This window comes from Stegostoma tigrinum, chromosome 3 (genome assembly GCF_030684315.1).
Source record: "Stegostoma tigrinum isolate sSteTig4 chromosome 3, sSteTig4.hap1, whole genome shotgun sequence".
Classification (NCBI taxonomy): domain Eukaryota; kingdom Metazoa; phylum Chordata; class Chondrichthyes; order Orectolobiformes; family Stegostomatidae; genus Stegostoma; species Stegostoma tigrinum.
The window spans coordinates 64345068-64373056 of NC_081356.1; the positions used below are offsets into that span (position 1 = coordinate 64345068).

General features: G+C 41.2%; 1 protein-coding gene across 2 annotated transcripts in view; it reads left to right on the forward strand.

Annotated features, from left to right (window-relative positions):
* The window catches only part of LOC125450837 (guanine nucleotide-binding protein subunit alpha-14), a 137146-nt gene that overhangs the window by 43200 nt on the left and 65957 nt on the right, over positions 1–27989 (forward strand). For both annotated transcript variants that reach the window (XM_048527155.1, XM_048527156.2), the window contains exon 2: positions 6169–6353. In XM_048527155.1, coding sequence (XP_048383112.1) covers positions 6169–6353 — 185 coding nt within the window. The remainder of the gene's footprint in view (positions 1–6168; positions 6354–27989) is intronic.

The following is a 27989-nucleotide window of genomic DNA, read 5'->3' on the forward strand; positions in this document are numbered from 1 at the left end:
TGTAAACAGAGATCGCGAATTTTATGTGTTACTACAAATAATTTACTACTCACGTGCCATTGTTACATCTTCGGTTACATCCTTGTTCCCAAGCATAATGGATGCATTTGTGATTGCTATGAAAGGAGCTGAGTCATTTGAGCACACAATTTTCTCTTTTATTCATATGCAGAATGTGTGTCACAGACAAGTGCAACACTTGTTGCTCATCCCCAGTTGCCCTTGAGCTGAATGATCTGTTTGGCCATTTCAGGTGACAGTTAAGAGTCACCAATATTATTATTATACTGGAGTCAGATGAGGTAAAGAGGACAGATTTCCATCCCTCAACGACATCCTTGAACTAGATGTATATTTAATCACAATGAGATAAGGAGCTTCAGGTTTTGACTTTTTATCATTATTGCTGCCTCTGGTTCTAATTTCTGCACTCTTCCTGTCGCACTGCAATTTTTGTTAACTTTTCACAATCCTGTATCCCTGTACTGCTGTTTCTTCTTTAGCTATTTTTACCCTTTCCTTCAATTAAAACCCCTATCTTGAGCCACATATTGTACAATCACCACCCATCCATTTGAGAAGGACCAGAAATTCTGAAATGAGTTTGTCTGATTGATATGATTGTGCTGTATAAAAGCTAAATTGAGATGACTTACAACTCTCGAAGGCAAAAGTTTATGAGGAGAAGGTGTACTCATTCGGTTCCGTGAGCCTGATTTTCCTTTGATTAAATTAAAGCTGATCTGGTTGTTGACTTGATTCCATTTTCATGTCTGCCCTATGTCCCCCTTGATTATTTGGTTAATCGAGTGTCCAACTAACATCTCAATCAGTAATCCTGCCTCCACTGCTCTGTGGGGAAGATGAGCTCCACAAACTAACTGATGTCGTAAAGTTTGTCCTCTTCTTGGCTTTATTTTTAAATGGTGACCCCCTAGTTCTAACCTGTCACAAGTGGAACAGCCTCTCAGCCCCCACCCTCCAAAGCCTTTCATTTCAATAATGCTCGTTCTTTCAAACCCAAATGGATACAGGTCCAATATTTCTGAAGGCAACCACTTCATCCACTGTGCTTTCTTTTATTTAGATGTGTGGGTAATTTTAACAAAATGTGGTAATTATAAACTGCTAAAGGTGGTCTGAATGTGTTCTCATCCTGTTTGAGTGTTAACTAGATGTTGTTGGCTTAGTATCTGAGAATTTTTTTTGGTTGCTGCTTTTATAAGTGATTTCAGCAAAGTACACAACTGAAATAGGTGCATGCTGGTACAAGTGAAGTCAGGTGATCTGTCAAAATGTCCATTGTTTTAATAGCGTAATGAGAGAAAATGGCTCTGTCTCAAAAATAAAGCATATTGATTCCCAAACAATGGTGTATTTGTCCTTTTGCATGTACTGTCCTGGCAACATAAGTTCAGATCTTAGTCTAAGATATTCATTTAGATAAAGCCATCTCTTAATGTGACTCTCACCTTCAATTTTTAAAAAGCCATGCCACTTTTATTTTTGATTTTTTTTTTAAAAGGTGTTTATTTCACTAGCTGTAACCATAAGGGTAGTCAGGCAGATGGTTTGCTTTCCAGGCTTCTGCTAATATTTATCTAAAGCTTGTTGCTCGAAGGTGCATGTACAGTGCAGGTAGCTCATCAGAAATTATTCTGTGTCACCCAGTGCTTGGCCTTGGTTTGTTGTTTTTTCTGCAATTGAGATGGAATAAAATGAAACAGTATTTGTAGATGAGTCCTAAATGGAAGCAAATTGGTGTGCTTCATTACTTTAAGCATGCTTAAAATAATATTTTGTGAAGTTTCTGGTTTGAATTTTAGGTTCTTAACATATATGTATTTCATACACCATCTAATATTCAGTGACAATCTGTGAAAATAATCTGAAACAATAGCTTTCATTTTGCTGCACATTAAACATCAAAACATTCCCCATGGTCCTTCCTAGAGGGCTAAACAGATAAAAATGGGTGCAAGTGGAGATCATAAAGGTTGATGCTTATTTTGAACATAATAGAACTTCAGATGTTTCAAGAAATTTGCAACTGAAATTTACTTTAAGTGTTGTCACTGTTGTATGAGGACTTGAAAGGCTGAAACACTTGCCCCTCAAGATGAGGGGCAGGCAGGGAAAACAGGAGAGAACAGTTCCAGGAATGAGTGTTTGGAATTGTTGTTTCATTCATTTTAGGGGATGTGTGTATCGTTGGCGGGACCAGCATTTATTACTTATTCCGAATTGTCCTTGAGAACATGGATTTGAACTGCCTTTTTGACTTTAGTCTATTTGATGTAGGTTAACCTACAATGCTATAATTAAACAAACAAACCAGGGTCACTGGAATCAACATTAACTCTTCAGCTCCACAGATGCTGCCAGATCTGCTGAGTTTCTCCAGCAGCTTGTTCGGGAGGAAGTTTCAGGAATTTGTTCCTTCACTGCTGTTGGGTCAGCAATATCTTCCCAAGTCGGGACAGTGAATGACTTGGAGTTTCCAGGTGGTGGTGTTCCCAATTGTCTGTTGTCCTTGTCCTTCTAGATAGCAGTAGTTGTGGGTTTGGAAGGACCCAACTTAACAAGCCTTTGGTGAGTTACTGCAGTGCATTTTTACATGGTACATACTGCTGCAATTGGAGTGTCAGTGTTGGAAGGAGTAGATGCTTGTAGAGGGGAGGAGACTTTAGAGATGGGCAAGCACAAGTTTATGGAAAGATTTAAATACCATGATGAAAATTGGACAATAAGGACCCAGGGTGAATTAACCAGTAGAGTTGCAAGATAGGATATGTGTGGCAGAATTTTGGATGAGCTGAAGTTTATATAGTTGTGAGTTAACAGGTATAGATGAAGTAAATGAGCAAAGACGGCTGTATCATGGGAAAGGATTATATGTTCAGGCCTAGGTAGAATAGCATGTTGAGACTGTTCACAATTTTGTTTAACCTGAAATAGTTGTAGAGGAATAATTTGGAATCTGTGTCAAGTGTAGTGAGGCCAAAACAATGGTTTCTGTTATACTAGAGGAAATTTGGGTTCATCTTGGACTGGTTGATGGACAAGCAGTCTTACTATTCTGATGGCCCATATGCCACTTTGAAAAATCCTAAGAAATTTCAGCTTGATGTGAACCTCTGAAACCATATGAGGATCAAATAGTTCACTTACTGGTTTCCGATAAGTGATAGTGCTGATTTTTCTTTTAATGTTCATGTGCAGAGGACTCGAAATCCCTCCGGTGCAGTTTTCTACCACCTACGCTATCTTAAATAATATTCATATCATCTATTATTCCTGCCAAAGTGCGTAACTTAAAAATTTCCCACATTATATTCCATCTGTAAAGCTTTTTTGTCTATTCACTCAACCTATCCCTATCCTTTTGTAGACTCCTTGAGTTGTTGCTACTAATTGACTGTCCACCTATTTTTGAATCACCTGTAAGTTTTGCAATAGTACATTCACTTCTCTCATCCGTGTCATTTTGTCTACCTCTAATATTAATTAGCCAGTCCTCTATCCTTGATGATATGCAACCCCCAACACCATGGGCTCTGAATGTATAAAGTAGCCTTATGTGCGGTACCCAATCAAATGCCTTACAGAAGTTCAAACGTGTTACATCTACTGGTTCCTATTATCTATCTAGTTTTAGTTTCTTGCATCTCTTTCAAGTATACACCCTAGTGCTGACATGATCGAGTGGCGGTAGTCCTTCAGTGTTGTCTGGATGTATATCTTGTTTCCTAGCTACTATGCTGTGGATGTTGTGGAGGTTTGAATTTGATGGAAAAGGGAGACTCCCTCTGCATCAGTGCATCATACATACTGGCAGAACAGTGCTAATGTTATGATTTTGTCTACGCATGGTCTATGTATCTATATGCAGTTTTGTGGCCTTTGAATTTCCTGAACCACTCCGCATTGACATGGGATGCCCACAAAGCCATGTGCAGTGTTGAAGCTGTTCTGCCCTTTAAGAAATCCTTTAAGAACCCACACCTTCACGTTGACTGTTCCTGCTTAGGGAAAATACACTGTAATTACCACTGTTCATGTACTGTATGTGCGACAAGAAGCCTGAATGCAACAAAGAGTGGGTTTTCCATTTGGGATTGTCCATTCCCATGGGATTGTGACCTTTACCAGTTACTGACAGGACCATCCTTGTTCTGGTGTGATACAGCATATGGAAGCAGGTGACACATTTGTGACCACTGTTTTAAACCTGGGTATGCTGGATGTATCAGAAGTGCTCTGAAACCTGCTGGCTTGAGTTTACTGAGGTATGGCATCCTCTCATTCCTTCATCAGCCTTTTGCTGCAGTTCTCAGTCATGTGGCAGCCCCACAGGCACTGGGGGGGAAAAAAAAGCCCAATTGACATGGTAAACATAAAGGAACAAAACACCTTTTCAAAATGTATGCACCATTTTACAAACAGACTTCTAAAATCAACCAGTGGTACTTCTAGAAAGTTTTCTCTTGTAAAAGTAGAATAGATCTTGCCTGTGAGTTGGATTATCATCCTTTTTGAATAGTGTTAGTTACAGTTCCCTCATTCAGCTGAGTGCGATTAACACAGCCATTCAATGAACCTACACAGTAAAAGTTAGGAAAATCTTCATGTAATGTGACACAGAAGCTCACTGATTTCACAATAAAATCTCTCCTGATGCTCCTGGTGCATGCATAATATGTCTGCATCAGTACTCTTCCCAACAGTCCCAGCAATACAGGCCACACTTAAAGTGGTTGTCCACATATTGCGTCTCATTTTCTGTTGCCAAATTGAAGTTGCTACTGAGCTCAGTTTCAAGATCATCAGTTTATCTACGTGCTTGATTTTTTTACCTGTGCTTATACAAGTGAATTTGGTGGATGACTTGTGTGACAGTCATGAGGACCTTTGATAAAGGGAACCATTATCAATATTGCATTGATCTAATTTTGAGCTAAAATAGAGCAATGTGTAATGATGAGATGTTGAGAAGCTAGGGCGGCACGGTGGCTCAGTGGTTAGCACTGCAGCCTCACAGCGCCAGGGACCGGGGTTCGATTCCAGCCTCGGGTAACTGTCTGTGCGGAGTTTGCACGTTCTCCCCGTGTCTGCGTGGGTGTCCTCCGGTTTCCTTCCACAGTCCAAAAATGTGCAGGTTAGGTGGACTGGCCATGCTAAATTGCCCGTAGTGTTCAGGGGTGTGTGGGTTATAGGGGGATGTGTTTGGGTGGGATGTTTCAAGGGGCCGTGTGGACTTGCTGGGCCAAAGGGCCTGTTTCCACACAGTAGGGAATCTAATCTAATCTACATGGAGTGAATTTCGAAACATGTTAAGACGAGGGTGGAACAGTCATGAAAATTAGCAACCTGATTTAGAATAGGCAAGTTCACGCTTGCAACGTAGTATTTATTATAGAACCATTGTTTCTTGTTTGCATATGCATGGTCTCTGTGTGTGTGCGTGTGTCTCGGGGGTGCCTGTGTCGGCGCGTCTCGGGGCATGCGTGCGCTCGTGTTTCGGTCTCGGTATTAGCTGGTGGTGTCCACTGTGTGTGTAATTTGATTGCACGTCGTGTTTGCAAAATAACCTACCATTTAGCTCATGTACATTGTATCTTTGTACTATAACTTGCTAATTATGTTATGCACATCATAAATTGATACTGATATTTAGTGTTTCCTGGTGGCAGGCTGCAGATAGATTATCAGTGGATGGTATCAGACCCATGTTGACTGATTTTCCCACAAATGCATTTGCACTTTCAACCCTTTTTTTTCCCAATGGAACGCCATATCTGACATAATATCAACTTGTAGTGGATGGATGCAGTCTCCTGAAGTTAAAACATAAGCCTGATAACGTTTTTGAGCAAAATTTTATTATTGCTCTGTACTAAATGCCCACAGTTTCTTAAAGGTCATTCATTAAACAGCATGAGTGCCACGGAAATTCTGAAGAATTTTGGTTAATTGCATGGAAGGTGTTCTGCTAGAGGAAAAAAAAACACTTCTTAAATACTTCTTTGGCAAATGGATAATGAAGAACGACGTAATAACCTCAGAGTACAATTGTTGAAGAAAAATATGTTTTGTGTGATGGATAACAACCGAAGAGGTAGGTTTGCATCTATGTAATATTATGCTATTTTTTTTGTTTGACTTCAGGTACTGGTGAAAGTGGCAAAAGCACATTCATCAAGCAAATGAGAATCATCCATGGAGATGGCTATTCTGATGAAGACAGAAAGAACTACACGAAGCTCGTGTTTCAGAACATATTCACGGCAATGCAAGCAATGATAAGAGCTATGGACACACTCCGTGTACAATACAAGAATGAGCAAAACCTGGTATGTTTGTGTTGTGTGCAGACATGTATTTGAAATTTTAAAATATTTTAAATTTTGAAATTGTAAAAAAAGTTTGTAGGATTTTTTTCGAGCAAAGCGAGTTAAGTGATCAGTTACAGTAGAATCACGTTGTTTGCATTGCCTTGTTCCATGAATTCCCTTATCCAACCAATACTTGCCATACATCATTTTGCTTGAAGCAAGTCTATTCTTTTATTGGTCCAGTGTTTTAAAGAGGGTTTTCTTTTTAAAAAAAAAACTGCCTGGCATAAAAGTGTACACTGCGCATGTCATGTACTGTACATATGTAGCTTGATATGTTCCCCATATGCGAAAAATTAATGATTGTGACTTTTTCTGGGAGCCCATCCCCTTTGTATGGCATGACTTTATTGCAAGAATTTTGTGATGCTTGAATTATGAGGTTAACCCACTAAATTTCTAAAATAGGTAATCCAAGATTTAAATATAAAATGTAATTCACAAACTGTCTCATTTACCTGTAAATATTTTGCTGACACACCTTTCCTGCTTTTGTGTAGTGACTTGGTTTGCTTCTGCTCTTCAGCAGTATACAGCGCAAAAATTGTCTCCACTCATTATTAACATGCATCTTTAAATATATTTGTAAGTGAAAGCCTGTTCAAAATGGTTATGGTGGGAATTTTCCATGTTAGTGTATTCTTTTCATCAGCTGCTTGTCCTCAGTTTGGAAATGTGCAGTGTACAAATAATAATGAACTGACCATGCACCTGTAAATATGTACAGTTATAGTTTCCTTAACAACTTAATGTTATCAATTTTTTTCAGATTTGACAAACATTGTCTTCTTCTAATCAAATTCTTAGTTCCGTTTGACAATAGAATTTTAAATCCTGTATTTAAATCTGTATCAAAAGACATACCCATATCTGCCTTTTCAATGACTAATTGAGGTTATCAAATGTTAAGAAAGAATTGTTTGATATGTTTATTATGTTTTGCAGATTGTTCATGGGCATTGGGCTTCAAATTGTGTAGATTTTTTACTTCACTTGTTTACCTCAATACACCACTTCGTATTTGATCTACCTTGCCTTAGCAGTGCTGTGTTTGTTGGTGTATTGTTGGATGATGTTATGCAAGGCCCTCCTCTTGAGTAAGAGATCCCATAGCTAAAAGAAGAAAATAGAACTTGCCCAGGGCAATTGAAATATGCCTTAAAACAATATCCCAGTGCACATGTTCTTCCCTCAACAACACACAAATTGTTATTGCTGTTGTTTTAGTTTAGGATTTTGCTGTACGCACATTAGCAGTTCTCTTTACCTCCACAGTGGTGAATAGACTTGAAAGCAACAAATTACTTGCGATTATCTGAGGATGTTGAGGTGATTTTTGTATCCTATTAAAATGTTCACTTCCTATTGATGAGATGATAGTTTCTGTTGTCATGTTTTAGTCAATTTTTAGTATATATTTAGTACGTAAGAATGCTGGCACAGCCAGCATTTATTGCGCATCCCTGATTACATTTTTAAGATGGTTGTGGCGGGGAGTGATCCACCTACAGTGATGTTAGGGTGTTTTAAGGATTTTGATGCAAAAAAAGTGAAGATTATTTAGTTCTAAGTCAGACTTGCTCATGGCTTGGAGGAAAACTTATGGGTGCTCTTGTTTGGGTAGTAGTGAGTTTGAAAATGCTACAGAAGGACCCCTGATGAGTTGTAACAGTGCATCTTGTAGATAGCACACATTGCTCCCACTATGCATTGGTGATTTGTGGTTTGCCTAGTCCCAGAAGATGATCAACTTCTTGAGTGTTTTTGGAGCGTGACCTCAAAGTAAGTGGAGAGCATTCCATCACATTTGTGTTTTGTGCCTTGTAAGTGTTAGCAATCTATAGAGAGTCAGGAGGTAAATTAACTGCCTCAGAATTCCCATCTTCTAACTTGTTCTTGGAGCTGCAGCATTTATCTGGCCAGTTTCGCTACATTTTGTCAGTGGTTTCCCCCCCAGGATATTGGTGGCTCCTAATGTTTTGCTTAAAAATTTCCATGAACCAAATCGCCGAACTGATGCTCTTGGTTTGGATGCCACCTTGAGGCAGGTAAGAATTTAGCTTTGAATTTATATCACTTGAGCATTGTTGGACTTCAATATTTATTTAATTTTAAAGCAGGTTGTTGCCCTCATGTGGCCTTAAAGTAAAGGGAGATAAAGGCTCCCTACCACCACCTTTTAAAGCATTTTTAAGCAATATATAGGTCATATTAGTGATGCCACATAACTGTTTTTAATAAGTAAAGGCCTCCTTGGACATTTCTTTTGTCACTTGCCCACCTGCCCCTCAGAACCAAATCCCCGAAAAGTCCCCTTGTTTGAAGTGACGTGTGCTGTATTTCCCTTGGCAAAAATGAATTTTTCTTTTGATTCTGACCACCTGAGGTTTTTACTGCTCTCTCCCAACTATTGCTTTCCTGTGCCTTGCAGAATACTTTGTTGCCAACCTAGCTGTGCCGTGGAGTTTCTGCTATGCTGACAATTAAGCTCGGGATTTCAGAGCTTGTGAAGCTGGAGACACTTTGGAAAGCCATAGAAGATGAGAGATTTTAACATTTTTGGGACATGGCTGCCCAACAGGCAATGAAAATTTGTGATTGCAGGAGTCGTCTGTGCCTGTCTGTCTTTCAAACATGTTTGCTTAGCTTTTGAGACTGCTGTGAGTGATGATAGCTAAAAGTAGTGCTGACTATGGCATGCTATCAGGGGAAAACAACGAAGAATAGAAATGTATCAGTGATAATGGGAACTGCAGATGCTGGAGATTTCAAGATAATAAAATGTGAGGCTGGATGAATCCGACCCCACCACCCAAAACATTTTTCCATCCCCACCCTTGTCTGCTTTCCAGACAGACCACTCTCTCCGTGACTCCCTTGTTCGCTCCACACTGCCCTCCAACCCCACCACACCCGGCACCTTCCCCTGCAACCGCAGGAAATGCTACACTTGCCCCCACACCACCTCCCCCACCCCTATCCCAGGCCCCAAGATGACTTTCCATATTAAGCAGAGGTTCACCTGCACATCTGCCAATGTGGTATACTGCATCCATTGTACCCGGTGTGGCTTCCTCTACATTGGGGAAACCAAGCGGAGGCTTGGGGACCGCTTTGCAGAACACCTCCGCTGGGTTCGCAATAAGCAACTGTACCTCGCGGTCGCGAACCATTTCCACTCCCCCTCCCATTCTTTAGATGACATGTCCATCATGGGCCTCCTGCAGTGCCATAATGATGCCACCCGAAGGTTGCAGGAACAGCAACTCATATTCCGCTTGGGAACCCTGCAGCCCAATGGCATCAATGTGGCCTTCACCAGCTTCAAAATCTCTCCTTCCCCCACCGCATCCCAAAACCAGCCCAGTTCGTTCCCTCCTCCCACTGCACCACACAACCAGCCCAGCTCTTCCCCTCCACCCACTGCATCCCAAAACCAGTCCAACCTGTCTCTGCCTCCCTAACCTGTTCTTCCTCTCACCCATCCCTTCCTCCCACCTCAAGCCGCACATCCATCTCCTACCTACTAACCTCATCCCACCTCCTTGACCTGTCCGTCTTCCCTGGACTGACCTATCCCCTCCCTACCTCCCCACCTATACTCTCCTCTCCACCTATCTTCTTTTCTCTCCATCTTCGGTCCACCTCCCCCTCTCTCCCTATTTATTCCAGAACCCTCACCCCATCCCCCTCTCTGATGAAGGGTCTAGGCCCGAAACGTCAGCTTTTGTGCTCCTGAGATGCTGCTTGGCCTGCTGTGTTCATCCAGCCTCACATTTTATTATCAAGAATAGAAATGTACTTGTACTTGTCAGGAGGACAGACAGACATTTCCAGAAGTGTTTCTGTTTGTCCCACATTGTTTTGTCTTCCCTGTGCTGGTGTAAAAGACTTCACAGAGAAGATGCAGAATATTTCTCAGGTGAAGAGTGATCCTGAAGTTAGGTTACATGTCAGTAATAATGCAGAGTGCAGTTGAAGTCCCGTGATCAGATTTTCAGGAGTTAGGGGAGAGCAGATTAAAAATTTGTACCTCTAGTAATCTTTCAGTTTTACTTCTACTCACCTTGATGCATGGAACTAGAAGTAACAAAACAGTGAGAAATGTGGGTGACTTGAGAGATGGTGTTGGAGGAGTTTCAAATTATGGAAACATAACGATTCACAGCATGCATTAACAATCTGGGTGAAGGAACTGAGGGTGTTGTTGTGGATGTGAGTTTGCTTGCTGAGCTGGAAGGTTAGTTTTCAGACGTTTTGTCACCATTCTAGGTAACATCATCAGTGAGCCTCCGATGATGTTACCTAGAATGGTGACGAAACGTCTGAAAACTAACCTTCCAGCTCAGCGAGCAAACTCAGATCCAGAACCTCAACCTGAGCTACAAATCTTCTCAAAACTCGCTAGTGTTGTTGTTATGTTTGAAGATAGGTGTAGGGATAGATAGTATTGATGAAACGGGGAGGCTGCAGAAGCACTTGGGCATGCTCGGAAGAAGGGCTCATCATATGAGGAACAGTTGAGTACTCTGGGTCTGAATTTGGAGTTTAGAAGAATAGAGGGGGGATCTAGTGGACATTTCCAGAATACTGAAGAGGCCTGAATAGAGTGGATGTAGAAATGATGTTTCCACTAGTAGGAGAATTTAAGACTCAAGGACACAGCCTCAGTGAAGGAATGCCCCTTTAGAACTAAGATGAGGTGGAATTTGTTCAGTCAGAAGGTGGCGAAACTGTAGAATTTATTGTTGCAGAGAGCTGTGGATTTTGCTAATTCAGCTCCTGTACCTTACATTGTTGTAACTGGTTTTAGGCAGAATGTACCTGTTCAAGTAGCTGGCTGTGGCTTAACAGGAAAGAGCCCAATTACTTAATTGGGACCCAATACTACAAATAGGAACAGTTTTGAAAGAAAATGGATGGAATGTGAGGAAAATAAACTTGCAACAAAACGGGGATAAAGTGAGGTAATGCAACTTAATTGGCCTTATCAACAGACAGCTGAGCTATATTTCATTGGCCAATTATCAGTGTCCAATGCTGTAGTGACTCTGAATTTATTTTCTTCTTGTCAACTGACACAGCTGGCTGCATGGGCAGGTTAGCCACTGTACCTTTTTGTCACATCTTGCTGCCTTTATCTTGGTCTTTGTGGCAAATGTGTAAAATGCTTCATTTAAATCAATACTGTGCTTCCATTGAAAGTTACCCACAGTGAGAGCTCTGAAGAAATATTTTCAAGTTTAATAACTTCAGCACACTTTTTAGTTTGTGAACGTTCAACTTCATGAACTTGCTGACCATTTTCACTGGTTTTCACCCACACGCAACATGTTGCTTTGATGCAAGGTCAAAACATTATAGCTGTTTCTCTCATTAACTGCACAGTATGGGGAGGCATGCTAATTTTTATTCTAGTGTTTGCTTTTATTTCAGATTTTCTGTGCCTGTAGTATGGTGAATTCATAAGACGTTGTTTATGTTTGGAATCTCCTCTGAGTGACCTGTGACCCTGGTTTTCTGAACTTATAATGCTGAGTATGAATGCATGAGAAGAAATAGGAGCAAACGTTGGACATTCAGTGATCTTTCAAGTCCACTCTTCTTCTAATGAGATCATAACTGAATCTTCTACTTCAAGACCACTTTATTGTACTGTGCCCATTTGCCTTAAATGTTTTTTAATCTCGAGCTATCTATTGGCTTTGCTGTTAAATTCTCAATGAAAGAACCTCCTCAGCCCTCTGGGCTAGAGAATTCCAAATATTCACCACCCTCTGAAGAAAGTTTCCCTCATCTCAGGCCTAAATGACCTGCTGTTTATTTGAAGGACATATTCCCATTTCAAGATTTCTCAGGCAAGGGCAACATTCACCCAAGTATTTTGACCTGCATAAGCATTTTGTTTGTCCAAGAGAGATCACATCTTGTTCTTAGACTGAGACTATATTCTGTAGAGTTTGTGAAGTCTTTCTGCATAGGACAGCCTCTCCATTCCAGGAATTTGTTTGGTTAACTACTTGTGCATTGGTTCTGTAGCAACAAGATCTTTCCTCGAATAAGGAGACCAGAACTGTGTACATATCCCAGGTATGGTCTCCCTGAGGTCCACGTAATTGGTGTGAAACTTTACTTTGAGTCATTAATTAAATCCTAAATTCAACCCACTTGTATTAGAATACCATTTGCCTTGCTTGCTGTACCTACGTATTAACTTTATTGACTCATGAACAGGTTCCTGTGAAGTTTGTCTTTTACCATATTAAAAAACACCTAAGTGGATAACTTTTCATTTCTGCACATGATATTCTGTGTGCTTTGTTGTTGTGTACTCACTGTGCCTCACCAATTTGCCTTGAAGTGTATGCAAAGGCACTTCACAACACTCAGTCCCACTCAGTTTTGTGATATCTGTATGAGAGAACTGGGCCAAGATGTTTTAGGAGTCAAAACGCTTTACATTGCATTTAATTATGATGTTGAGTTCAGCCTGGAAATGGATGTTGTTTTTTTGAGTAAACTTCAGTTCCAAGAAGACCATAAGAAGTAGGAACAGAAGTAGGCCCTTTGGCTCCTTGAGCCAGCTGCACCATTCAGTAGGATCATGGCTGATCCAACTGCTCACGTCCACTTTCCTGCCTTTTCCCTGGAACCGTTGATCCCCTCCTGATTAAGAATCTACTTTTTCCAGTCTTAAACAAATTCAAGAAATCTGTCTCCACACCTCTGTGTGGCAAGGAGTTCCAAAGACACTCAATTCTCTGAGACACAAAATTCCTTCTCATCTCGGTCTTAAATTGGCACCCTCGTCCTAGACTCTAAGACAGTAAACCTCCTCCCAACATTAACCCTGTTAGGTCCCTTAGGAGCCCTCTATTTCACTTAGATCACCTCTCATTCTTCGAGATTCTCATGAGTAGAGTTCCCTGCGTGTTTGTCCTTTGCTCATAAGACAGACCCTCCATACCAAAGATCATATTAGTGAACTTTCGCTGAACTGCCTCGAGTGAAATAGTTCACAGTACTACAGACGTTGTCTAAACTGCAATACTTATGCAGTTGTAACCCAAACACAATTGCACCTCAACAGTAGCAGTAAATTTCTCTACTCTTAAGCTCTAACCTACCTTTGAAATAAAGGCCAATATTTCATGAGTCTTCCTGATTACCTGCTGCACCTGCGTAATAACTTTCCGTGTATCATGTACAAGCACACCCAAGTCACTGTTGCAGCTTTGTGCAGTTTTTCTCCATTTAATTAAGTTATTTTCTTGTTCCTTCCACTGTTCTTTTATCTTAATTTGTCACCCTATTTAGGTTCCCGTACCCCAGCCATCAATTCAAACCGCATGCAGACGCACACATATTTGTCTGAAGCCATTGTCCCAGTCCTGTGCAGGGGTGCTGCAACCAACTCCCCCAGTGTCCCAGGCATCTGAACACCCTTGCCATCATAAAACCTGTTTCCACCTGCACGTTAATCCAATATATCCTATTTTGAGTGAAATAATCTGTGCATCAAGATTTTAAATAGCTGGTTAAAAATCTTCAAGACACGGGTGCATTTTTAGTAGTTTGTATTTTTCTTTAGTGTTTATCAGTTATTTTCTGCTTTTGAATAAAATCATTTTTATTCCCTACATCATAGGGTGGCTCGGTGGCTCAGTGGTTAGCACTGCAGCCTCACAGTGCCAGGGACCCGAGTTCGATTCCATCCTCGGGTGACTGTCTGTCTGTGTGGAGTTTGCACATTCTCCCTGTGGCTGCGTGGGTTTCCTCAAGGTGCTCCGGTTTCCTCCCACAGTCCAAAGATGTTCAGGCTGGGTGGATTGACCATGCTAAATTGCCCGTAGTGTTCAGGGGTGTGTGGGTTATCGGGGCATGGGTCTGGGTGGGACGTTTCAAGGGACAGTGTGGACTTGTTGGGCCAAAGGTCCTGTTTCCCCACTGTAGGGAATCTAATCAGCAAGATGTTTTATGTCTATCTTTATTCATTGAAGTTATACAGATCAGGAGTATTTGGTTCATACCATGTAGGGAAAGTACATTTTAATGCAGTACTGCTGCATTAAACATAAAACAGAGGTTGGCTTTTACTCTTTCAGAGTAAAGCAATTTTGCCTGTACAGGGTATTTATTATTAAATTATACAACACCAATTGTCAACAACAGATGATTTTGTTTTCTGAGAGTAGAAGTTTCAGAACTTGTTCCCGCCTCCTATCCTATGTTAATGTTGTGCAGCGATGGATTAGTTTTCCGAACAAAAGAGAATGCACGAAAGCCCTAAAAAAAACTTTACAGATTTTCTCAACTATGTTCAATTGAAACCTCAGGATCTTTCTAATTGAATTTAAACTCTATTCATCTGAGATTGTTATTAGTTAATATTATCTCTAAAATTTACAGCATCTTTGCAAGTCTTCAGTTTGGAACCTGGGTATGCATTCAATGTGCAAATGCACGTGGATAAGCATTTAATGATACAGTAAAAGACTAATAATTCCCTGATTTTGCCCTACTAGTTTAGCCAGTTATTAGTCAGGTCCTTCAAGAAAGGTTAATGAATCATTCTGTTCTGCGTTAGCTGACCTCACCTAGATCTCGGTTTGAGTTTGGGCATCTGCTTTCATTATTTGATAAAGCCCCATGTTAGAGACTGTTAACAAAGGTAGAAGCCCATGGAATTGTGGCAAACAACTGACATGGCTGGTAGAGATAATGGGAACTGCAGATGCTGGAGAATCCAAGATAACACTGTGTGGAGCTGGATGAACAAAGCAGGCCAAGCAGCATCTTAGGAGCACAAAAGTTGACGTTTCGGGCCTAGACCCTTCATCAGAAAAGGGCGATGGGGAGAGGATTCTGAAATAAATCGGGAGTGGGGGGGGGGAGGTGGATAGAGGAGAAGATAGGTGGAGAGGAGAGTATGGGTGCGGAGGTAGGGAGGGGATAGGTCAGTCCGGGGAGGACGGACAGGTCAAGGGGGCGTGATGAGGTTAGTAGGTAGGAAATGGAGGTGCGGCTTGAAGTGGGAGGAAGGGATAGGTGAGAGGAAGAACAAGTTAGGCAGGCTGGGATGAGCTGGGCTGGTTTTGGAATGCAGTGGAGGGAGGGGAGATTTTGAAGCTGGTGAAATCCACATTGATACTATTTGGGCTGCAGGGTTCCCAGGCGGAATATGAGTTGCTGTTCCTGCAAGTTACATCATCCTCCGACACTTCTGTCATCTACAATCCAACCCCACCACCAAAGACATTTTTCCCACTCCATTCTTGTCTGCCTTCCAGAGAGACCACTCTCTCCGCGACTCTCTTGTCCTCCCCACACTCCCCTCCAACCCCATCACACCCGGCCCCTTTCCCTGCAACCGCAGGAAGTGCTACACCTGCCCCCACACCATCTCCCTCACCCCCATCCCAGGCCCCAAGATGACTTTGCACATGAAGCAGATGTTCACCTGCACATCCGCCGATGTGGTATACTGCATCGGCTGTACACAGTGTGGCTACCTCTACGTTGGGGAAACCAAGCGGAGGCTTGGGGACCTCTTTGCAGAACACCTACGCTTGGTTCGCAGTAAACAACTGCACCTCCCAGTCGCGAACCATTTCAGCTCCCCCTCCCGTTCCGCAGACGACATGTCCATCCCGGGCTTCCTGCAGTGCCATAATGATGCCACCCATAGATTTCAGGAACAGCAACTCATATTCTGCTTGGGAACCCTGCAGCCCAATGGTATCAATGTGGATTTCACCTTCAAAATCCACCCCCCCCACCCAAAAGCATCCCAAAACCAGCCCAGCTTGCCTAACCTGTTCTTCCTCTCATCTATCTTCTCCTCGCACCTCAAGCTGTACCTCCATTTCCTATCTACTAACCTCATCCCACCCCTTTGACCTATCCGTCTTCCCCGGACTGACCTATCCCCTCCCTACCTCCCTACCCACACTCTCCTCTCCACCTATCTTCTCCTCTATCCATCTTCAGTCCGCCTCCTCCTCTTCCTCTATTTATTTCAGAATCCTCTCCCCATCCCCCTTTTTCTGATGAAGATGCTGCTTGGCCTGCTGTGTTCATCCAGCTTCACATTTTTGTTATCTTGACATGGCTAGGAAATTGATTGAGTTGCAGGTGACAAAGTAGGAATAACAGGTTAGTTCTCATATCAGGATGTGAACAGTAATGTTCCACAAGGATCTCAAGGCCTCAGTTATTTGCAATATTACTTAATGACTCGGATAATGGCATAGAAAGTTTCTTGTATCCAAATTTGCTAATGACAGGTGACATTGTAGAGGATAGCATAAAGCTATAAAGGGGTATTGATAAACTAAATAAATAGACAAAATTGTGGCAAATGGAGTTCAATGTAAGCAAGTGTGAGGTTATTGAATGAAGAAAGATATTAGTTTACTACTTGATGGTATGAAGTAGATGCCCAAAGAGACTTGGAGGTTCAGATGCATAGATCTTTAAAACCTCTCGCAGGTTCAGTGCATAATCAAGAATGCTAATGGAATGCTGGTCTTTACATCTGGAGTAGAAGGGATGTAGAGTTATGTTGCTGTTGTACAAAACTCTAGTTAGGCTTCATCTTGAGTTCTGTGAGCAGCTCTGGGCACTGCACTTTAGGAAGGATATGTTGGCCTTGGTGGAAATAATGTTTCGGCTTTTAGAAATGATACCTGGATTTCAGGTGTTAAGCTAGAGGAGAGATTACACAAATTAGGCCCATTTTCTATAGAATTTACAGGGTTACCGGATGATCTGATCAAAGACAGGGTAGATAAAGATAACCAGGTGTAGAGCTGGATGAATACTGCAGGCACAGCTGGATGATGCTGCTTGGCCTCCTGTGTTCATCCAGCAGTACACTTTGTTATCTCAGATTCTCCAGCATCTGCAGTTCCTACTATCTCTGTAGATAAAGATAAATTACTTTCACTGTTTGGGGGTTCTAGAACTAGGGGACATAGTCTGAGAATTATTTAGACTGTTTAGGAGAGATGTTAGGAAGCACTTCAGAGCAGAAAGGGTGGTAGATGTTTGGAATTCTTTGCCACAAATGACAGTGGGTGAAGGATTATTTGTTAACTTTAAATCTGAGAACTTTTTGTTCAGCAAAGGTATTAAGGGATGTGGGCCAAAGGCTGTTACATGGGAGTTAAGCCACAGATCAGTCATGATCTAATTGAATGTTGGAACAGGCTTGAGGGGCTGAATGGTTTACTTCTATTCCTGTGTCCCTATTTTGGTGCTGAATACATAAAAGGATACAATTTTTCTTGATTAAAGGTTTTTTTTGGAGAGTTGACAGAGTGGTGATGACAGGTATGCACACAGTGGTAGCATGTGATTAGCGTTGGTCCCTTTAGGTTCTATCCAGGCCTTCAGCTTTTCACTCTTTATACATGACATAACTGAAGGATTAGAGAACCCTGTGATTGTTGATATCAGTGAAGTTACCTATGCAGTAAATTTGCAGATGTGAACAAAAGTTGCAAAGGGCTTTGCTGTTGAATATGGAGAAATGACACCATTCTGAAAAAAAAAATAGGTCACTGCATTTTTCCAACGGTGAGCAGCTAAAATCTGCACATCAGAGAAATTTACAACTTCAAATACAAAAATCATGAAATGCTTGTGTGCAGGTACAAAAAAAATTATTTTAAAAGACTAACAATGTAGGCCTTAACTTGACAGAGAGAAAACCAATTGCTGGTTAGAGAAATCTCTGCTTAGATCCCATTTAGAGTACTGTTTGGTTCTGGTCAACGGGGGATAATACTGTCTATGGAGACTTCAGAGATTCTGCAGCAATACCTGAGCTAAGATGATATAAATTTCAAGAACAGCATCTATAGACTAGGCATGTATTCTTTTTTGGCTATGATTTTTCTGTCAGCAGCAGAACAATGATACTCACATTGACCTCAAAGATGGATGATTAAGATATAATGGTCTCTGTTGCATTGATTTCTACTTTGCAAACATCGATGTTGAACTTGGTGCTGGATCAAGGGAATCTTGAGGTCTCCAGCAACAATGTCATCAAGCAGAATCAGTAGCCAACTACATTGAAGAATTCTTACCGGTTGCAAGCTAGCAAGTAAATGCGCTGAATTTTTCACTTAAATGGTTTACAGAATGTATTAATTCAGTGGGCGATGCATAATTGTATTAATGTAGAAATTGAAATATAATAAATATTACTGAAAATGGAAGTGTTATTGAACTTTTCAGTTTGTACTTGCTTGGACAATGTCTGGGGTAAAAATGTTGCATTATTTCTACATACTTGGCCCAGTCTTTGGCAGGATCAAATGAATCAAGCCTTCCATGTAGCAGCTCAATGCCAGACATGCTTAGCCCAATTGAAAGGCAATGGTGGTGAGTTACTCTTGTTGCCATTGAAATAACTTCACAGAGGCTGGTAGCCCATCACTCTGAAGAACATAGAACACTACAGCACAGACCAGGCCCTTTGGCCCACAATGTTGTGCCGAATTTTTACCCCAAACCTAAGTTCTAGCTAACCTCCACCCCTATCTTATACTATCCAACAGCTGCTTAAATGCACCCAATGAGTCAGACTCTACTACCCCTCCGGCAATGCATTCCATGCCCTGACCACACTGAGTGAAGAACCTACCTCTGATGTCTTTATTTACATGTGCGTAGTATTTGATACTGACCTGGCTTCCTCAAAGCCAGTTCTGAGTGAACAGAACCTCTGATACTTCTGCATGCATCTGGCAGCAAAGGCTCCCTGATTAGGTCTGTTCACTTGGTCCGATCAGGGAACTCATTTCAACAAACTTCACCTGGCTGACCTTGTTACAGCCACTACAATCACATAAATTTTCATGCATTAAAATGGTGTCACGTTGGGAAATTGTTTGGGAAGTACTGAAGTAGGTCGTTGAGTGTACACTTGAACTAAATTCCTTAACATTCCTCATTGACCTAGTCTTGGTGGTTTCATGATATTCTGTTAATACTTTGTGACAACAATAGGCGTGTGCTCAAGTATGTTGAGAGCAAGTCAAAAATATGTCAATGTATATGTCGGTCCTCTTAATCTGTAGCATGTAGGAGCTTCTGAATTATGTTATTGCTTTAACTGCCACTTAATTGCCATCCTTCACTTTGTGTGAAGGCTCCTTTTACACTCTGGTTTTTGAAAATAAGTTATATAATCACAATCCCAAGATAATGACCATGTTGCCTGCAAATCATTCAACTGAAGACAAGATCAATGACAAAATTTATAACAGAATGCCCATTTTTTCTTATTAATAGAATCAAAGAATTATACAGTATAGAATGAGGCCATTCAACCTATCATGAGTGTACTGGATCCTGAAAGAGCTACCTAACTAGTTCCATTCTCCAGCCCTCTTTTTCTGTAGCCCTCCATATCCATCCCGTTCAAATATATATCCAGCTATCTTATGAAACCTCCTAAGGAATCTGCCTCCACCACTCTCCCAAGCAGTGCATTTCCAAATCCTAACAACTAAGTACAAAAAGTTTTCTTTATCTCAAGCTCTCACTGACAATTTTGAAGTTGTCACCCCCTAGTTACTACAGAACGACTACTGGAAACAATATCCTCCTTTATCCCAATAAAATTGTTCATAATTCTAATCAATCATTGTATTTAAAATCCCTCATTCCTGGTATCATTTTAACGTCCTTTATACACTCCTCAGGGCTTTAACATCCTCCCTTAAATAAGATAACATATAGTACTCCAAATGTGATCATATTAATGATTGGTAGTAATGTAGCATTACTTCCTTGCATTTATATTCTATGCCTCCATTTATTAACCCAAGGCTCCTATGAGCCATCTTAACAACTGTTCCAACATGCCTGGTCACCTTCAGAGAATTATGAATTTGAAGCCTTGCCCTTTTGTTCCTCTACTGCCCACAAAGTTGTACTATTTAGCCTGTATTGTTTTTCTATGTCTCTTCTACTAAGTTGCGTTACCTCTGATTTCTGTGCATTGAAATCTGCCTGCCAGCTTTCAGCCCGTTTGGCCAACTTGTCAGTTTTCCTGTAAAGTTGCTCACTGTCATCCTGTTAATTCAATATTCTCCTTAGCTTAACGTCATTCGGGAATTCAGAGATACCTTCAACACCCATTTTCAAATAGCTTAAAATAGAAAAAGCAATGGTCTCACCACCAATCCTTGGGGAACACCACTTTCAACTCATCTCCAGTCTGTGAAGTACCCACCCAAATCTCACGTATTATTTGGATAATTGATTTTACTCTTCCACCATTTCATCCATCAAAATATATTTCCAATAAAGAGCTTCAGTTCAACTTTAAAGCCCCTAAGATCTGCCTTTTTCCACTCTGGGATCTTGATCCTTGACTAATTTTTATCCCTTTCCAATTTAACATTGAACCTTACCTTTTGTCATCATTATTTGCCAAATGCTCTCCCCTCTGACGTTCTCCACATGGCCGGCCTCATTTCCTAGGGCCAGAGTCCGTGCAGCTTCTTCCCTGCTAGGACTGGAAATGTTTTGTTCCAGAAAGTTCTCCGGCATATATTGTCGGAATTGCTCCCTTCTCTGCTTCTCAATTTGCATTTTTCCCAGACTACTCTTGCAACAATGGAAATCAGCAACTACTACAACCTTTCTTGTCCTGCAGTTTTCCATGATCTGCCTACAAATGCTGTCTTGTACTACTTACCCACTGTTTGGAGGTCTATAATAAATAAATAACCAGATCACCATCGCCTTCCTGTTTCTCGGCTCCAACTGTTGAGATTCTAATTCAGGAACTGCATTTTGTTCAAGGGCACTTTAACTAACATGGCTATACCTCTGTTTTTTACTCACCCTATTTTTACTAAAAGAAAATCTTCTAACCCAGAATGTTGTGGTATTCAGTCCTGTTCTGGGTTGAGCTATGTTTCTGCCAATGCTACTGTCATATCGCCCCCTAGAGAAATTTCTGCTTCCTGTTCCCCAATTTTGTTCACTATACTCTCTGCATTTCGATGCATACAATTCAACTCTGCCCATATTTTTTTTTGGCTCATTGGAGCATGATCATATCTTTGTTTATTGTCCACATTCAGGCCTTTCCTCACTAACTTTGCCCTGTTCCCTACTTTTCCTTTTACCTTCACTGGTACTTTCAAAGCTAAACCTATTTTCCAGCGTCCCTGCTTGCCTTACAAGTTTAAATCTGTTCCCACTGCACTGTTTACTGTCTCAGCCAGGAGATCAGATCAGTTTCTGCTCTGGTGAAGCCTGTCTTTTCTGAACAGTTTTCTCTTGCCTCAGAATTGGTCTCAAAAACGTAAAACCTCCCTTCTATGTTATCCCTCAAGCTACACATTTACATCCCTAATGTGCCTTTGCCTAAATGGTGAAGATTGTGACGCAGGTAGTATTTCAGAGATTACTGTCCTGGATGTCCTGTGTTTCAACCTACTCCCTAACTCCTGAAACTGATCATGCCAGACCTCCAAGCTGAGCCTCCCCATGTTGGTTCCCACATGAACTATGACCTCGGTCGTTCACCCTCTCTTTTCAGAAGTTTATCTGGCTGTTTTGTTATGTCCTGAACACTTGCATCCAGAAGGCAATAAACCAGAGAGCGCTTGTGATCTTGGCTGCAAGCTAGACTGCCTGTCCCCTGCCACTCTTAGCTACCACTAGCTGCCCCTTTTCCCAGAGTAGTTTGGCCACCATGGTGCTGAGGTTTTTCCTCGAGTCATCTGCCCCCGATTCAGTTGTGCTGCTCATGAAATAGGCATCTAAAATTTCATATGTTAGACAGCTCCAAGGAATCCTGGGTTTCCTGGACCTGCTGTCTCTTTGTCTTTTGACAAATGGGCACCCACTCTTCTGCCAAATCTATGCTCATGCTTGCCTACTTATCACAATGTAGAGGACGACCGATCAAAAAAATTGACTCCTTAGACATGGTGGGTAGTGAAGAGAGTCATTGCTCCAAATCAGTCGTGTTGTTTGCCGATTTGCTGCCCTCTGGCACTTCATGCAGATGTAACTGTCCTGGATGTCTTGTGGATCTGAAACCTCCCACATTTTATGTGCCCCACACATCACAAGTGTTCCAAAAATACCTGCCATTTTAACGGCCAAGCTGATGCACACAGATGAGGCTTTGCTGTTTCTAAGCCACACACATTTTTGAACAACTGCCCACCCTCCTAATCGCCAACCTCTACCTCTCTGTATGAGAAGGAGAAAGGGAAACAATACAGTAATGCAATGTTTGGGACTTTTTCAGTCTTTGATACTAAGTGCTGTGCAACTTCTCCCAAAATCTGCTGCCATTACTTCACCCTCCTTTCCTTCATATGCCATCTCAAGTTTGCCTTGAGGCACAATTTGCAAGTCTGTCAAGTCTAGAAATCATTTTTTGCACCCAGCTGTACTTTAAGGAAACTTTGCCTTATGGTTATTCTGCTTTATTTGGACTGTTTGATAATTTATTGATGTATTTTGTTATAAAGTGGAGGTTGACCCCCTACCCCTTCCGAGAACTAAACCCCCAAAGAGGAGCACCTCACCCTATAATCTGTTAAATAGGTGTTTGAAAAGTGGTATAACCTGACGTTCAGCAACTTCTATTAGTTAAATATAATGAACCCCTGACACGTTTACAATCAGCAAGTAGCAACTTATTTATCTAACGGAAGCTGTGAATAAATTAACTAAGTTATTAACAAATTGATTAAACCCCTTCTATCTACAAACTATTTCCAAATAAGGCAAGATTCTAGTGGTGTGCTGTTCCAATAAATTCAAGTGCCACTGATAAAAATCAAGTTAGAAATAGAAAATAGAATTTAGCCTCTTGAAATTTACAGCCAGGTTACTCGTCGTCCAAAATATTCTGTGCCTTTTCCGTCGAATGTTCTTTTCAGGAGTATTAACTAGTTGTGCTGTAGGTACCCTCGATTTAGATGGTGCTTTCTCTGAAACTTAGACTGAGAGCCAGTGATTTTCTCTTGAGAGTTGAGAGCTGTTAGCTGTGGCTGATGCTAGTTTGCACTGCTATCTTTGTCCACCTGCCCTCTTCTTTTATACCCTTGATGACATATTAATATTTCTTATTATAGAATTAGTCCGATGTTGTCAAAACCATCAGGTTTACATTTATTTGGTTTTTGGTATCTGAGTGTCCAGTTCAAATTAATTGGCTGAGTTCAAAACTTGTCTTGATAACAAAACAAAATTGCTGCTTGGTCTATGAACTGTACAGCCTTTTGATACAAATATTTTAATTCACATGCACTCTGTGTACCGTCATACCCACAAGCTACTGCCCGCAGATGTCCGTTTTGATTATCTAAGCTTAGAAAAAGCACACAATCTTTTAAAGGGAATACGCATTGCTTCTCTCTCGTGCTCTGTCTCTCGCGCTCTCTTCCCCCCCGCCTCCAGCATTTTACAAGCACCAAATTCGAATGTCCTGCCTCTCAATTCACAGGTACTCTACCCAACCTCTCAACAATTTTTCTTTCCGAAACATATTAGTGCAATAAACCAACAGTATTTCCAAAATCAAAAGAATAGCCAACTAGGAAGAATTTCAAAAATGCATTTTATCAAAAACACAGATTTTTAGTAAGTTCTCTGTTCTGTGGACTAGCGAATGATATCTGCATCCATTGTTGAATAATGAAACTTGTTTGATTTTCAAAAAAAAATCAAGCTTTTCTACTTCTGCAATTATCTTGATATTTAGCGTTGTCCTTTTGTTCGCCAGCTTCCAGGAATTTAATTAGTGTTGTTTTGGCCAGTGCCTACATTATAAATCTGAGAAATCCACCTAGTTTGACCATGATAGTGGGTCATTGACTCAAATCCTTCAGGGCAACTAGGCTAGAAATAGGAAATAAATCCTGCCTTTAATGTCATTCCACATCTCAAAGAGAAATAAAACATGATTTGGTTGACTGAATATCTTTATTGTGTGTTTTGATTCTTTATTTACACATTTTGAATGTTTGCTTTTTGGTTGATGTTTCTTTCTTAAGTCACCTTGGGTTTCACTACAGCTTATGCAGATTTTAATTTATCATGTGTTTGTATTTATAAATAAGTAATTTTACAGTTATCTCATTTTAAAATGTTCTGGGTTTTTGGCATTTTTTGAGGTTGTCTTGTAAATATCTACCTCCTGGTCATCCAGAAAATTGCAGAGCCGGAAAACACTTAATTTAATGTGGTTCCCATTGGGAGTTTTGCAAAAAATGTAATAATCTGGGATGTAATTGTTTGCCATGACAGAGAAACTAATTAGAAATATGAAAGTGGGCAATGTGCACTGAAAGAGGAGAAAAATCAAATGGTAATCAATGAATTTAGTTTTTTCTGTCATGGGCTGACTTTTTCGATGAAAATGAAACTAAAAGTGTTACTTTGATTTTCTATTCATTGCATATGTTGTTAATTTTTTCAGCCGCAACACGACAACCAGGAATTCTTTGGTTACTTGTGGTGTTCATGATGCAATATCTTACAAAGGCCAGGGGGCACAAAATTAAAGTTTTGGGCAAGAGATTAGATTAGATTTGATTCCCTACAGTGTGGAAACAGGCCCTTCGGCCCAACAAGTCCACACCGCCCCTTGGAGCATCCCACCCAGACCCACCCCTGTAACCCACACACCCCTAAACACTGCAGGCAATTTAGCATGGCCAATTCACCTAGCCTGCACATCTTTGGACTGTGGGAGGAAACCGGAGCACCCACAGGAAACCCACACAGACACAGGGAGAATGTGCAAACTCCGCACAGACAGTTACCCGAGGCTGGAATCGAACCTGGGTCCCTGGCGCTGTGAGGCTGCAGTACTAACCACTGTGTCACTGTGATGTCCAGGGAAGTAAGGAAAAGCTTTTTTTTTCATGTAGTGCATGATAGTGAACTGGATTGTGCTATTTATTGGGTTGGTCGAAGCAGAAATAAACAATGATTTTAAGTAAGTTTGATACGCTCTTGAGGGAAATAAGCTTTCAGGTTTTCAAGGAGTTGGACTGTTTGATTTCTGTGTGGAGGAATTCATAGATTTGATTCTTTGCAGTAATTTTTGCATATGAATGCCGTCGCTTATGGTTAAATGTGATCAATTTAAATGCTTTGTGGATTAGCATTAGGATGTTGCAAATTAACAAAGTTGAAGAGAGGCAGAGGTAAGATTTTGGGTGGGGGTTGGCGGTGGTAAGAGACAGCTTCTGTTCAGTATGTTGTCTTGGAGCAGTGGCAGGAAAATTTTGAGATCAGAATTGATATTTGAGTTCTTTCCATTTTAAGGCTGTTTATTGCTAATGCTGTTAAGTACTTTTATGGGTTATGACACACTCGGAAGCTACCAGGCTTTCAATTCACTAACAATCTTGTCCTGAATGTTATAGTTGTCTTTGAGTGAAAAATTAGGAAGTTTTAATAAGGCATTTGCAGCTTTCTTCATTTGCAAGAAAATAGAATTGGTAATTTTAATGATCTTCAAAATGACTTTCATAAGCCATATTCTTTGACATTACTCATTTCCCAAGTTGTTTGGTTTGCAAACAGTTGGTTATGTAGCTACAGAGGAGAAGAAAGCTGCCGTTTTGGGTCTGGATCTGTCTTCACAAATGGGGGAGGAGAAGAGGGCTCTGAAATAGAGAGGGGTGGGAAGAGGTGATAGAAGGTAGGCAGTGGAGCAGATAGGTGGAGAGGAGATGGACAGGTCAAGGAGGTGGGCGTGAAGCTAGTAAAGATGAGTGTAAGCAGGGAGTTGGGATGTGGGGTGGGCAATGAGGAGGGAGGGCCTGTGTGTTCGTCCAGCTCCACACCTTGTTATCTTAGACTCCAGCATCGGCAGTTCCTAGTATCTTTTGGTTATGTAGCTAACCTGTTTCCAAAATTAATGCAAAATATACTGTTGGGATTGAGCAGATGGGATAGACTGTAGAATATGCTGATTTGAGTGCATTATCTGCAAAAGAGCCTACTCCATGATTGAACCCCACCACTGCTATCCACGTTCACTCCTTCCACCACTACTGAAGGAGCTTTAAAAAGTTCCTGTATTGTGTCAATACCTTCCAAACCTCTGACCTCTACTGCCTAGATTGATGTGAGCAGCGGGTACATGTCAGCATGAGCATGACCAGCTGCAAGTTCCTTTCTCTGCAACATGTCATTTTGTCTTGGGAATACATCACTGTTCCCTCACTGTCATCAAGTCCAAAGTCTCAAATTGCCTTCCTAGTACCACTGTGAGTGTACTGTCACCACATGGAGTGCAACTTTCAAAAAGATAGCTGATCATCATCATCTCCAAAGTAACAATCAATGGCCGATAAACACTCGCATAGCCAGTGACACCTACCTCCCTTGAACGTTTTTTAAAACTCTGCTTCGTGCAGCTTCTCTAAATTGGTCTCTGCATTACATATTTTATCATCAAAGTGTGGCCTTCAACCTGGCTATCATCTGTAATTGCTGTTCAGTGGTTAAACACCATTTGTAGAATAAAACTTTACACAGATATCAGAAATGTGAAAGAATATCTGATATCTATGTCAAAATCACATTGTTTAATTTTGAAGGATTTAGGTAATTTGATTTTTGTAGAATATAGTTTTCAAAACAATCTTTAAAATGTCAACCATTTGTAACTGCCCAATTCCCTTAATATTGCCTTCATTTTGTACGCACTAAAGTACATACAGATTATTCTGAATTGCAATTCAATTGTCTTTAAATGAGCAATAGAATTTGTTGTAAATTGTAATTTTTCAGTATGAGTGACACTATTTAACTATTATGAATGGTTTGTCATCTTGTCAACTGCTGCCTGTGTTAAAGGCAATCATCTTCAACATATTTCCTAATAATTTTTGAACAGAAGAAAATAAAACTTTTAAAAACACTTCATGGGAATTCCTCAGATAGTAGGAACTGCTACAGTCTGAGATAACAAGATGTAGAGCCGGATGAACACAGCAGGCCAGGGAGCATCAGAGGAGCAGGAAAGCTGATGTTTCAGATCTGGACTCGTCTTCAGCAATGGGACGGGGAAGGGGCTCTGAAATAGAGGGGTGAAGATGAATAGTGGAGCAGGTAGGTGGAGAGAAGACAGGCCATTCAAGGAGGCGGAGATGAAGCTAGTAGGTGAGTGTAGGTAGGAAGTTGGGGTGAGGGTTGGTGAGTGAGGAGGGAGGGGTGGGTACCTGGGAGAGGTGGTGGACTGAAGAAGGAGGTGGGGACAAGGGGGAATCTGGTATTGGGATGAGGTTGGGGGTGGGGAGATTTTTAAGCTCAAAGTCCACATCGAAGCTTTTGGATTGTGGAGTTCCGAGGCAGAATGAGGTGCTGTTCCTCCAGTTCTTGGCTGGCATCGTTGTGACACTGGAGGAGGCCCAGGATGTACATATTGTCCAAGGAGTGGGAGGGGGAGTTGAAGTCGTTTGCGACTGGGAGTTGGTGTTGTTTGTCGTGAAGAGAGTAGGTCAAGCCTCCACATGGTCTCCCCGATGTAGAGGAGGCCACATTGGGAATGGTGGACAGAAAAGACCATGTTAGCGGATGTGC